The following is a 12830-nucleotide window of genomic DNA, read 5'->3' as shown; positions in this document are numbered from 1 at the left end:
CATCAGGCTTTGTTTCGCCCTGTAACTCTTTGTGAGGTCAGACGAGTTTGTTCGTTTTATAAACAATCGTCTCTTGTTTAAAACTTGACTTTATTGACAAACTGTTAAAAACATCGTAGGTGGTGACGTTGTCTCCATGACGCCGAAGAGGAATTCAGCGAGTTTCCGATCGTCGGCTCCTCAGGCTGTAACGAGGCTGAGCGTCGAGAGGAAACAAAACACAGGTTAGAGGTCAGAGGTCATGCAGGACAAGTCTGTTTTGGTTTGAAAGTCATAATCCTCTACTACTGTGGATTATAACTGTCACCTCCACAGATCATCAATAACCAATAATCACATCTTATCTACCTGTTTGTCCTCCACTAGGATGCTGTACACCAGAGGGGAGGAGGGGGGGTGGCGACAACGCCGGGCTGGACTCACTGAGGCATTGTGGGTAGTGTACGGCAGCATGGTTACATCAGCCATCTTCCGACCTGTCACAATGAAATGTGGAGTATTGATCAGGTGATGAACATATTTTACATTTTGTATTTCATCCTTATATTGAAATATTGTGACACTTCCCAGTTTTTGTTTCACATGAATATTCTTTGTGTAGATGTGTGCGTTTGCCTGTGTGTGCGCGTCTTGACAATCTTTTGTCCGGCTCTTCACAGGAGTCGCCATCTTTAACACGTCACACGGTTCATACTTCGTGTGACCAGCTCAGAGTGAGACAGGTACTGACCTGAGTGTGAGAGGTGAGACAGGTGTGAGCCGTTTGTGCTCGCAGACTCGTCCTCGTCCTCCTGGAGGACATAAAGGCTCAGGCTGAGGTCAGAGACATCGTCTTCATCTCGCCCGTCCTCTGCTTCACGACACTTCCCCCGGTTCTCGCCCGTCATTGTTGTTGTCCTCGTCTCCCCGAGACGCTCTGCACACAGACAGACGAGCTGCAGTTCCTTTTCCCTCCACCAGAGGCTGCTGGGACACAGGTTCAAATTTGAGCTGCCTCACTGAGCTTCTTTGTGCAGACTCACCTGCACGCTGTAGCGCCTCCTGCAGGCCATGCTGCGTCTCCCTGAGCTGCTGCAGCAGCTGCAAACTCTGCTGCACAGGGTCTCTGTAGCGAACACACACGTACAGCAGAAGACACACTCCAACACACGCCATGAGCCGCCGCAAGACGCCAACATACACACTTAGCAGCTCCTGGAGATACAGGACCAATCAGCAGGGATGAGGACAGTAAAAAGCATGATGTCAGAGTGATGTCAGAGTTATACTCACCATGTGTTTGTGTTCAGGATGATCAGTGCTCATCACAAACTGATAAATCTTCATCTCCAGGTAGAAATTTAAACACACCAAACTCAACAACACCAACCTACACACACACACACACACACACAAATTTACTATAGATAATTCAGTAGTCCTCCAGTAGGGGGAGGGGTTACCTGGCTCTGTGTGGTGAGTGGGCGTGGCTACATGGCTCTAGGTGGCACGGGGAGGCGTTACAGTTACCTGGATCTGAATTGGTTAGGGTTAGCAGGTGGTTGCCTGGCTAAAAATTGGGGGGGTTACCTGTCTCTAAATGGGGGTGGGTACCTAGGTCTAAAGGAGGGAAGTGGTTACCTGGCTCTGGAGGAGCGCTGGGTGCTGGTGAGCAGGAAGCAGGTGCAAAGAGCTGCAGCGTTGTAGCAGCACGAGCTCAGACTGTGAGTCTCCATCAACAAGAAACTCTGCAGGAAGGTAACTCTGTTAAAGAGCTCAGACAGCGCCACCTGCTGCTCCCTGGAGACACTGCTGAGCTCTGAGAAGACCGCCCGCAGGCCTGAGTGAGAGAGTGAGAGAGAGAGAGACTCAGGCGTCTTCTTCTTCATGCGTTTCATCACAGGAAGATGAAAATGTCAGCGCCACACACAGTTCACACAGAGGTTCACACTTTATAAACAGCTCATCACCCAGGAAGAAGTCTAGAGGAGAGTTCACTCTGGTCTTCATCAAATCTCCCTGAGACACCGTGTGTGAGTTTCACCCTGAGTGGAGTCTTGCAGGGTGACTCTCAGCTCCTCTCCATTGTTCAGGATCTCCTGCTGAGCCTGTAAGGCAGCACTCTGGGCTTCAATAAGTTCCTCAGCCATCTGCCTGGTGGACTGAAGCTGCTCAGCAACACCTGCTGAACTCTCTGTTAACCTGCGAGGAGAGGACTGATTCAATAAAAGACTTTTACTGGACAACAGCGCCCTCTGCAGCCAGCTCTGCGTCCGAGCGATGATGTGATTTTATTAAATCCCTTCAGACAACTGATCAAAATATGTAAAAATGACCTTGCGGGAGACTTGAAATGTCCTATTTTAGGAGACAAGGCCACTGTGACCTTTGACCCTGAGAGACCCACAAATGTAGCAATTTCTCCATTAATAAGGATTTTAAAATTACGATAATAATTGTAATATCTTAGTTTAATATCGTTTCGATGTAATATTGTCATTTTTTCACAACATAAAAAAAATTGCTAGCGATCTTTTTTTTGGCATGATAATCCTGTATTTTCACATAATTTCCCCCTCTTTGAAGATACACGATGCACTTGAACCAGCGTATAGCAGCGATGTTACTGAACTTAACTGCTCCTCTAATAACATCCTGGCAGGGTTGCCTACAAACAACTGCTAGTAGCCTGAAGCTGTGTGCTTTTGATTAATACGTGAAATAATACAGAGCATCCAAGCTTTTCCATTTCCATTGTATGAATGGCAAATGCAATTGATTCACCTGCATTAGCAGAGATGTTACTAGGATATTATAGATTTGTCACTTTAGTAACTGCAAAGAATAGCATTGGTTTATTTAAGATTTCAACAATGTTATGACAATGACATCCCCTGCAAAACTTTTTGTCGCATCTCTGCATCGACAACTGACTTGTCATGTTTTCGCGACGACTACTGATGATGTAACGGCTTCTTGAAGTGCTCTCCCAATTCGTAGGAGAAGATTTCAACCACTAACCTTTGTGTCTCAGTTTCAAGGGGCAAGATAACCCTCGGAAAACAAGGGCTAGGGAGAAGGGGTGAAATGGGACTGGGACCTTACTGAATGTCCGTCTAGTTAAACCTGTGTTAGTTAGTTACCAGTGTGTTAGTTACCTGCACGGTTAGTCGCCTGTGTTAAATGACCCGTGCAGTCACTACCATTGCGTTAAGTTACCTGTACATGGCGTCCTCCGCTCGGCTCTGCCAGGCATCAGACTGCAGGAAGTGACAGATGGCGTGAGTGTGCGTGAAGAACTCTGTGAAGGCGTTGAACGCTGCCACATCCATCCCACCTGTGCAGCTGCTGACATCAGAGCCCTCAGGGCATGATGGGAAGTCCCTCCCTGAGCTGGCAGAGAGGTTACAGTTCACCAACTTCAGGTAACATGGTTATTTAGCAGCTTAGTTCAACCTGAGATCACCATGGTAACCACTGCTTCACAGTGCAGGTGATCACACCTGAACTACTCACGTGTGTTACCTGCTCAAGTGACAGTGGGTGAACCGCAGCGCTATCCACCGCTGGCTCTCTGACGTCATGTCCTTGCAGCGCGTGTCCAGGTGTTGCAGAGCACGCGCCCAGCAGTCTCCATACCTGGGCTGAGAGGCCAGACTCTGCACGCGCAGCAGCTGTATCCTCCCGCGCTCTGGGTCCGGACCGGAAGCGGGACCAGAACCGGAGCAGAGTCCGAGCAGCAGCAGGACCACTGCAGCCACACGAGCCGCCATCTTCACCTGTCTGCAGGTCAGTCCGCACAGCCAATCACAGAGCCGCTTTATCAGCTGGTCAGAGGTCACCGAGAGGTCACGTTATTGTGATTTTATGTCAGACTGCACGTGACACCCAAACGTCAAACTAAAGAATATGCTCACTTCCATTTGTCTCATGTTTTACTGGTGTGTGTGTGTGTGTGCGTGTTGTTTGACGTCACCAACAGGTGGCAGCTGTGCATCATGGGATCTGAAGTCTTCATGCAGTTTCCTGGTATCCTCAATTGATGGGGTCCAATGTCCTGATCAATAACATTGTGTCATTGTGCGTAGAGATCATGTTCATTTTGACCTTTGACCCGTTATGTTGGGAACTGTGTTAAATTAGTCTCTCTTGATTGGTTCTTCATTCGGTGATGAATCATGTGATAGGTTGAAAGTTCGCTGAAAGTAGAAAATTGCTAATATGTTGTTATGAACGCCTGATCAATATGTGATCAATACAAACCATCATCCTTTTATTGATCTACAGGTAAAGAAATTCGAGCACGGGTTTAATTGGATTGAAGATGAATGTATTAGCTGGAGCAGGTCAACTTCAGGACCTGGACCATGACTAACACCTAGACCAGGTTCAGTGCTAATACCAAGACCTGGACCCGAGTTATCACCAGGTCTTGAAACAGGACTAACACCTGGTCCTGGACCAGAGTTATTTTATTATTAATACGTTTGACAGGTGTTTCCTTTGATAATCAATTGATTGACCAGTAATAATTATGACCTGGGCAAGTGAAGCTTCATCACTGATGAGTTATCAAAGCTGCGTCTGTCAATGGCCTTTTGAATTGATTAGCTTGTTGATGATTGATTTAGTGTGTGTAAGAGTCAGTGAATCAGACGACCACAGATTAGGGACACAAATGCTTTAGTTAAAGAAAAATAAGAAAACAGGTAAAAACTAGATTTTCTACAGTTTCCACTGAAGCAGAATATTCATCCTCAACATCAGCAACTATGACGTCACCTCACGTCACGACTAAAGTCTAAGAACACAACATGGCTTCGCTGACATGGTGGCTTCTGGCAAGACGCACAAGATTATAGGCACTAAACTCTGGAACATGCAACATGGTGGCTGGTTACTGTGGTTGTGCCGGGTCGAGTCCTGTGAAGCGAGTCATACACAGTGGAGCACCACGTATGCAGAGGGGAGGAGCCTCAGGCCAAGATAAACATCACCTGTATGATGTCATCATGAAGGTGAGCGAACGAGGACTTTAAAGAACGAGGGACATTTATTTAATAAGGGTGAAGCTGCGTTTGTTAAAGTGCTGGGGATGAAGAATGGTAACAGAGTCTGTAAGTTCAGTTGGGGTATTGGTTTCTCTCTTTTTCTTTCTCCCCCTCTCGCCCACCTCTCCTCTCTCCCTCATTTCCCTCATCTTACTCCAACTGGTCAAGGCAGATGCTCTCCTAATGCTTCTCTGTCTACTGCTAACAACATTTGCCTCACAGCTGAGGTGTCATCGTTTACCAGCTTTAAAGCCACTGGAGTTTTAAATACTCCACCAAACAATCCTGATTCACTCTCAAATCTGGACTTACAGACTCAAAGCTAGTTTTCTGGTCGATGAGTAGTTTTGTGAAGCTGCGTCACACCTCCTTCAGGGTTTTTCTTTAGTTTACACCAACATCACCAACATGGCCGACAGTCAAACCTCTGCGAGGTCGCCCTCTGCGTACGTGTTTCTCCAGTTGAAGGCCTGCAGAGTCTACGAGTGACACGCAGACGGTTGATTGTACAAACTGTTCCAGATGTTCAACACAAAGAAACGATAAATGAGGAGTCCATTTCCCACTCGTTCATTAAGAATACAAACTAAAATAAAGCTACTGTAATAGTGGATTTGGTTTGATATTAAAACGCTTCCTTTGGAAATGAAAAGACCAGAACATATTCAATGAAGACCAGAAATCGGAAGAATCTCTAAACTGGAAGAACGTTTGAAATACTTGCAAAACAACGGAGGAGTATTTACGTCTTCTTTAAATCAAACAACTGACTCATCTGTATTTGAGGCTGTTTCAGTGTCTGATCAGACGAATCAAGAATTCCTCAAGTTGCTCAATTATTTCAAACGATGATCACTAACACTGTTCAGAATGAGGTCTGTGTAGTCATGAATTCATTATAAATACTCGTACACCAGACTGGCTACCTGTAGGGGGCAGTGTGGATGAGGATGGAAGAAATTACTGAACCCCCCCTTTTTGTTTATTGTGGGATTAATGGAAAACAGGGAGGAAAACAAATGTGAGATTTCAAGAAACCAGTTTAAGGTGCAAACCGTTGCCCCACATCACCTCTGAGGCTTTCAGTCAAGGACTAGTTTCAGTAAGGGACCGTCAGTCAATAGCAGGACTTTAAATAAGGGACTGTCAGTCAATAATATCAGTTTAAAGCTGTATAACAGAGACAAAACAATTAACTATCAAAATACGAAATAAAAAAAATGGTTATATTCTGGAAGCAAAGTTTCGTTCAGAGTAATGTGTTGTTAAGCGTTGGTTTTTAGTTCCAAACTACTTCCCCCTCCCCAAGGAGACTAGCGGGACACAACAGCTGCCTTTTGATTATCTATACACACACACTTTTTATCGTTTTTTCCTTTTTGTTTGTTTTTCCTAGAAAAAGACACTATCTCTCCTCCGTCTGTCCAGGTCGGTTCTCTAATCCAGAACTTTACTGTCTCCATACGGATCTCCGATCATACCGAGCAGAAGCTGCGACAGTTCCATCAGCTCTGTGCGACGCTATCCTTCAATCTGCAAACAGTGTAAAAACATTCAACCTCCATGAATCTCTTCTTCCTCCTGGTGCTGACACAGTCCACTAGTCTGCTAATCAGTCAGCCTGTTCATCGGCCTGACCAATCAGCTGACTCTTTCGCTGACGGCAGTCCGTGACTCTACAGTTTCCTCCCGGCTAGGGCATGGGACTGCGGACTGAGGGACAATGTCTCTGAGCTCCCTGCTCTCACCTGCTGCCTCTGGCTCTGCCTGGAGCCTGGCTCTACCATCTGACCCTGGGACAACAACAGCCCCAGCTACTCCGGGAGGTCCAGCAGTCATGGAGCTGGGTGGTCTGGAGGTGCTGTTTGACCCTCTGTCCCCTCCTACAACCTCTCTGCTTTCTGATGTCGTGGCCGGCTCCACTCTTCCCTCTGCCCTTATGTCTTCCATGCTGACCTCTCGGCTCTGCAGCAGACTTCCTCGAGCAGGCCGTGTGGTGCTCAGGTCTTGGGGCTGTTCACTCTGGTTCTGTTGAGCAGGAACCAGGTTGGTCCTGGTTAGGCTGGGAGATGGACGCTGGGAGGAGAGGTGCTGCACATGGGGTCTAGTGAGCTGAGGGTGGGACTGGGGATTCTGCTGTGTTTGAATCTGCTGAACGCGTGGTTGTGCTTGGGACTGGGCTGGCCTAGACTGCGAGAGAAACTGTCTGGGTTGTGGTCTGTATTGAGTCTGGAGTTGGTCATGCGAAGGGAGCCTTGTCTGCAGTTGGGGCTGCTCTTGATGCCTGGGTTGCAGGTGAGATTGAAATTGGGGGCTCCTGGACTGGTGTTGAGACTGTGTTTGCATTGAGGTCCGGGACTGGTGTTGAGGCTGAGTTTGGGTTGGGGTTCTGGACTGGATTTGAGGCTGCATTAGGGTTGGGCTTCTGAGCTGCAGTCGAGGCTGAGTTTGGATTGGGGTTCTGGACTGGGATTGAGTCTGAAGTTGGGTTGGGGTTCTGGACTGGGATTGAGTCTGAAGTTGGGTTAGGGTTCTGGACTGCGATTGAGTCTGAATTTGGGTTAGGGTTCTGGACTGGGATTGAGTCTGAAGTTGGGTTGGGGTCCTTGACTGGAGTTGAAGTTGAGACTCAAATGAGTGCCGGGACTGGGATTGAGATTGCTGTCCGAGCTGGTTCTGGGGTTGAGACGGTTGTCTGGGTAGGGTTTGAGGTTGGGGTGCTGTTGGGGACTGACTTTCTGGAAGTGGATGCCTTGTTTGGGGCGGATGAACATGCAGAATGGATGAGGACTGAGTAGGGAGTGACTGAGTTGGAGGTTGCTGAGTCTGAAGCTGGGTTCGTTGCTGGGCTGGGGAGTGGCTAGACTGTGACTGGGCTTTTTTGGGAGACACCTGGGGCTGACTATGGGTTTGAAGTGGGGGTTGTTGGGACCGTGACTGGTGCAGGACATGCCTGGTAGGAGATGACTGGGGTGCAGGGTATGGAGGCTGGGCTAGGAGCTTACTGGGTGACTGAGGATCTTGTTGGTGAGAGGGTTGGACTTGGTGGTGTGTTTGAGGAGGAGGATGCTGAGGTCCAGGCAAGGCCTGAGGCAAAGATTTGGACTGTGGTCTGGAAGGAGCTTGCTGGGTGTGCTGCAATTGTTGGGTGGTGATAAGAGGCAAAGTCTGGGGCTCGACTTCAGGTCTTGACTGACTGGAGGGTGCTGGATGTCCAGGGGCTGCAGGAGGCGGAGGCTGATTTAATGTGGAGGCAGAGGACTGTTGGTGGCGATGATGATGATGGTGGTGATGATGATGGTGGTGTTTGTGAGGTCGGTCCTTCTTTTTATGGGTTTTTGATGGACTAATGCTACTACTGCTGCTGCTACTCCTTCCTGCTCCCTCTCCTCCTTTATCACCTACATCTTCACCCACTTCATCTTTTCTGCTTCCTTCATCTCCTGCTGCTGCTCCTGTTTTCTCCTTGTGCTTCCGCCCTTTATGTGTCTTGTGTCCATGTGATTGGCTTTCATCTGAAGCAGTTGACATCGGTAGTTGTGACTGGCTCTGCTCAGGGGGGGTGGGCTGAGTCTCTGAGGTTTGAGCCCCTTCTCCTGTACCGCCCTCCCCCTCTGTAGTATCCCTCCTTACAGTTTCCGTTGTCGTAGCCACTGGAGTCTGAACAGTCTCCCTCTCCTCCAGTGTCTCTCTTGTTTTGCGTTTTTTGATTGGCAGAGCTGTTTCCTGGACGACAGGTCTGGTGGAGGACTCCTTGGCTGCTCTCCGTTTGGCCTCAGCAACTAAGATGGCAGCTGCAGTGTAGCTCCCAGCTGTTGAGCTAGCTGCTGTGGGTACAGAGGAGGTGGATGCTATGGCCACTGTTGCTGCTGCTGGAGCTGAGGCAGGTTTCCTACCCCGTTTCTTGGGGGCAGTCTGTGGTGGGGGTGGAAGTTCCTGTTCTGATTTCCTTTTTCTTCCAGGACGGGACTTGGGCACTATAGCAGGAGACACCACCTGGAGAGGAATTACAACATCAACAAGTAGCATTAGCCTCAACTTTGTTACTGCTTTATATAAAACGTCAACAATATTATTACACTGCAAACTCAATTGTTCTGAAACAAACTACAACTTCTGCACATAGTTGCAGGGCTTTGTTAATGTACACATCTACCCGGGTGCGTCTGTTCTAGGCAGCAGTTAAAGATCCTCACCATGAAAATCACCACTAAAACCTTGAACCCTTGGAAAAGTCCGTAGGACCTGTAACAAGACTGTGTTGCTTGTGTACTTGAAGAAGACATATGACTTTTTCCTGTTGTATATCTTTTTCAAGTACACAAAGTAGACTTTAAATAGAAATATTGACTCAATTGGAGTTTCTTAAAATGTTCTTTCCGTCATCCAATGGCAGCCTCAATCCAGGTGATCGGGTCATATCAAACTTGGGAATGTCTCCTTCCGGAGTTGGAACCCTTCTGTGGTCGCGACCCCACTGTCTGAACACCCAGGTTTTTATATCTGACAACAGAAGTCCTTGAATAAGACTTCTATGAATTCTGAATCCACCCCATTGCATCGGTAAATCCTTCTAAAGATTGAGGACAATGCACAAAGGCGCCTCAGCCAGATGTTCCCAGGTCATTGTTAATACAAGTTTGGATTTACTGGGTGTGTCTGACAGACCCCCTTGCCATCTGACTTAACTGACCAAGTGGTGTCAATTCTGACTACATGACTTGCTGTTTTGTGATCAGGAGCCTTTCAGTGGTTGTCATTTCATAACACAAGACTGACAGGGGGTCACACACTCCACAATCTTTCTGTTGTTGGAGATTTGTCTGGATATTTAGCCAGTTAGAAATCTAGATGGAGGCGACGTGTGCTTGGGAAAAGCCCCATCTGGGCTGGTCAGCTTTTAGCTCTGATCCTTAGACTGAATGACAGACCAGTCGTACCTTTGAGGCAGTGGAGGTGGTGCCAGTAGAGGACTCTGCCTTACTGAAGGGCATCTTGACCAGCAGTTTGCCCGGTGTTTTTTCAACCACACGCTTCATGGCCACACCCTCTGTAGCCTGCCTCATTTTTCCACTGCCTAAACAAAGACAACAGAGGTTGAACAGCAAAACCTAAAGAAAAAAAGAAACACCAACATACTCTGTACACTGCTAAGTTAATGACTCTTAGTGTTAGTGCGGGAGTACCTTTGGGTCGCCCACGACCTCGTCCCGACGGTTTTACCACCTTGGGTTTTTTTGGGGGGCGTTTCTCGCGGCGGGAGGGGCTTCCACGACCGGTGACCGTGAAATCAAAATCGTTGGGGTCAGTGGTAGTATCACCGACCTTCTGGAAGTAGGCAATAAGTTCCACTTTGGAGCGAAATGCTTTTCCCTCTGAGCTAAAGAATTAGACAAAAACAAACAAACGTCATCACAAAAACTCTGCTATTACACCATTTCCTCATGGAGGCGCAATACAGCATCAAGTGCTTTACTTAATCAGGTAGACATCAAACTTCCCCGCGGAGCGTCCAGACTTCCTCTGTTTGAGTTTGCGAGTCCAGCCATCAGGCAGTGATGGGTCGTCGTACAGTGGCCCACGGTCCCGGATGATAGAGCGCCGCTGCCTCGGAGAACCTGCAGATTCACTGCCAGCCGCAGATTCGGACCCTGGTGCTGACCCCGGCTCTGAGGGACCTGCCACCGGCTCCAACACCTGAAAGGGAGGAAGCAACATGAAACCATTTTATCAGACCTTTATTTAGAATATAGTTGAGAACATTGCACCAAGTACAAATAAATAACTTTGTAATTAAAGAGAGCATTAGAAGTCTTCAACAAATTAACAGCACGCCTTAAAACCTTTCCCTTCACAACGAGCCATCAAGACTTCCATAATTTTGCGATGTCACAATGAACCAGTCACTGCCCTCAGCATGGCCCACATCAACCCCCCCCATCAAAACTTACAGGATGTGGTTTCTCCAATTCTATACCTGAAACCTGCATTATTTTTTCATGCGAAGCGAAAAACACATGACTGTACCTCGGTCTGTGACTCCGCACCCATCTGTGGCTGCAGCCCAGCTGTTGAAGGCGTGCCTAACGATGTGGTCTCAGCCCCCCTGTCGGCATGGCGACACTCCCTGCGGGCCTTCTTGGTCTTGGTGTGGGACCTTTCTCTCTCTCTGGTGGGGGGCTGGGGGTAGACAGGTCCCTCCTCCCCCTCTTGACCCTCCTCCCTGTGAGAAATGATGACATCCTATCTGTTAACATTACATCACTCATGACATCACATCACATCCCTTATGACATCACATGGTTGTCACATGGGTGGAGGGTTTAACAATAACCAAACAAATCTGACAATCTCACAGCCACGCCCACCTCGCTCAGTGATTGGCCAGCTGTGTGGAGGTGATCAATCAGGAGGACATATCACCTGTCCATGTTCCTGCATGCTACCATGGAGATAATGAGCCTTTAAATAACACTGACTTCAGACCAGCTGCTACAACACTGAGTCGCACCACATGGACACTGAGAGGGTCACAATGGGTTTGATATTTACGTGAACGCTGGATGAAGGTGTAATGCTTGGACTGTAATTATTGATAATGATGATGAGTGTATTGATGGTTAATCAGTTAATTATGAGGGATCATAAAGTAAAGTAGTTTCATGTCAATACACTGATCAATACATGGACCGACTGTTTGAACTCTATGTCAGTTTACTTTATTCTGATCACATGTGATTTGTCAGTGAAATTCATTAAAATAAAAAGTAATAAGAAATTGGTAAATTAATGAAATATAAAAGCAAATAAGTGTACTCCACATCAGTAATGGAGTTAATGAACTTAACTTAATTACTTATATTTATACACACACACAAATTATATATATATATACACACACACAAATTATATATATATATATATATTATTACACACACACATAAATATGTATCTATATATATATATATACACATCGGGTGAAAGCAGTGAGTGAAGGAACAGGAAGAGGAAGTGAACAGCAGGAAACTTAGCCACACGCAGAGAGCTGCCTGGCTCAGCGGCTCTGAGGCAGCTGGATGCTGATCTCATTGGGGCCTAATAGTGTCTCAGCCCGCGGACAGGGGGCGTGTGTGTCAGTGTGTGTGTGTGGGGGGTCAACCCAGGTTAACGTGGGTCAACCCGGGTTACAGAGCAGCCTGCCTGTTTGCTCCTTCACATGAAAACACTGTTTGCTAACCAGCTAGCAGCCGTTAGCTCACCGCCTGTCTGACGACGGCGGGCGGACACACCGCCGGTGACCGGGACTGTGATGTTTGTGTCGGACACGCCACCGCCGACCCCCGGCCTGACTTCCCAGGGAGTGGTGTGGAAGTCAGAGCGGCCCGGCGGCGCACGGGAGGCGGGCTAAACTACGGCCAACCTCCGCTGTGGTGACAGCAGCTAAAGTAGAGACTTAGCAGTAAGTTTGTGACGTATTCCCGCTAACCCCGCTCCGCCGCGACAGGCCGCGGAGAAAACCAGCGCACTTTAAGTTGAATAAAACACACGACAGAAGCGGCTGTGCGGCGCGAGGCGGCGGCGCGTGAAGGAGGAGAAAATGTAAAAAGCCACTTACAGTCTGTCCTCTCCGCTCCGCACGGCGGCCATTTTTATTTAAATAAATAATTTTATATAAAAAAAAGCCTCCAAACATCTCTGCTCCCTCCTGCTGCACCCCGCCCCCCTCCGCTCACCAAACACCGCGAGACCTGCGCCGACATCACGACGTCACGCCGCTCAGAAGCCCTGTAATCCCGCGAG

At 47.9% G+C, this 12830-nt stretch overlaps 2 protein-coding genes across 4 annotated transcripts; both read right to left on the bottom strand.

Moving 5' to 3' along the window:
* Window positions 1-71: 71 nt before the first annotated feature.
* LOC118111659 lies at window positions 72-3794 on the bottom strand. Of its 3 annotated transcripts, none has more exons than XM_035160447.2 (9): window positions 3505-3794; window positions 3199-3372; window positions 2024-2181; window positions 1621-1819; window positions 1273-1369; window positions 1023-1194; window positions 731-916; window positions 349-476; window positions 72-196 (listed from the first exon to the last, which is right to left on the bottom strand). In XM_035160447.2, exons 1-9 carry the CDS (start codon window positions 3750-3752, stop codon window positions 155-157), a joined length of 1404 nt encoding a protein of 467 aa, XP_035016338.2. In that variant the 5' UTR covers window positions 3753-3794; the 3' UTR covers window positions 72-154. The 3 variants fall into 3 exon arrangements, with proteins under 3 accessions (XP_035016338.2, XP_035016340.2, XP_035016339.2); XM_035160449.2 differs by having other exon boundaries at window positions 3199-3367; window positions 3505-3574; XM_035160448.2 differs by having other exon boundaries at window positions 3496-3549.
* Window positions 3795-4645: 851 nt separating this feature from the next.
* mecp2 (methyl CpG binding protein 2) lies at window positions 4646-12811 on the bottom strand. The gene is made up of 6 exons (XM_035160439.2): window positions 12646-12811; window positions 11058-11253; window positions 10507-10727; window positions 10217-10410; window positions 9971-10107; window positions 4646-9026 (listed from the first exon to the last, which is right to left on the bottom strand). The coding sequence occupies exons 1-6, from the start codon at window positions 12675-12677 to the stop codon at window positions 6672-6674; spliced, it is 3135 nt and encodes a 1044-aa protein (XP_035016330.2). The 5' UTR covers window positions 12678-12811; the 3' UTR covers window positions 4646-6671.
* Window positions 12812-12830: the final 19 nt, after the last annotated feature.

This window comes from Hippoglossus stenolepis, chromosome 6 (genome assembly GCF_022539355.2).
Source record: "Hippoglossus stenolepis isolate QCI-W04-F060 chromosome 6, HSTE1.2, whole genome shotgun sequence".
Classification (NCBI taxonomy): Eukaryota; Metazoa; Chordata; class Actinopteri; order Pleuronectiformes; family Pleuronectidae; genus Hippoglossus; species Hippoglossus stenolepis.
The sequence above is the reverse complement of the archived record's forward strand: the minus strand, read 5'-3'. Positions and strand labels throughout refer to the sequence as shown.

What these genes read in the sequence shown, in the direction of transcription:
- LOC118111659 (XM_035160447.2), bottom strand. Translation starts at nt 3,752, where the DNA reads ATGGCGGCTCGTGTGGCTGCAGTGGTCCTGCTGCTGCTCGGACTCTGC. An exon ending in ACCCACTGTCACTTGAGCAG is followed by an intron (nt 3,373 to 3,504) that starts GTAACACACGTG and finishes CCTCTCTGCCAG; the next exon opens with CTCAGGGAGGGACTTCCCAT. An exon ending in GGAGGCGCTACAGCGTGCAG is followed by an intron (nt 917 to 1,022) that starts GTGAGTCTGCAC and finishes GTCTGTGTGCAG; the next exon opens with AGCGTCTCGGGGAGACGAGG.
- mecp2 (XM_035160439.2), bottom strand. Translation starts at nt 12,677, where the DNA reads ATGGCCGCCGTGCGGAGCGGAGAGGACAGACT. An exon ending in AGGTCGTGGGCGACCCAAAG is followed by an intron (nt 10,108 to 10,216) that starts GTACTCCCGCAC and finishes GTCTTTGTTTAG; the next exon opens with GCAGTGGAAAAATGAGGCAG. An exon ending in CCACCTCCACTGCCTCAAAG is followed by an intron (nt 9,027 to 9,970) that starts GTACGACTGGTC and finishes ATTCCTCTCCAG; the next exon opens with GTGGTGTCTCCTGCTATAGT.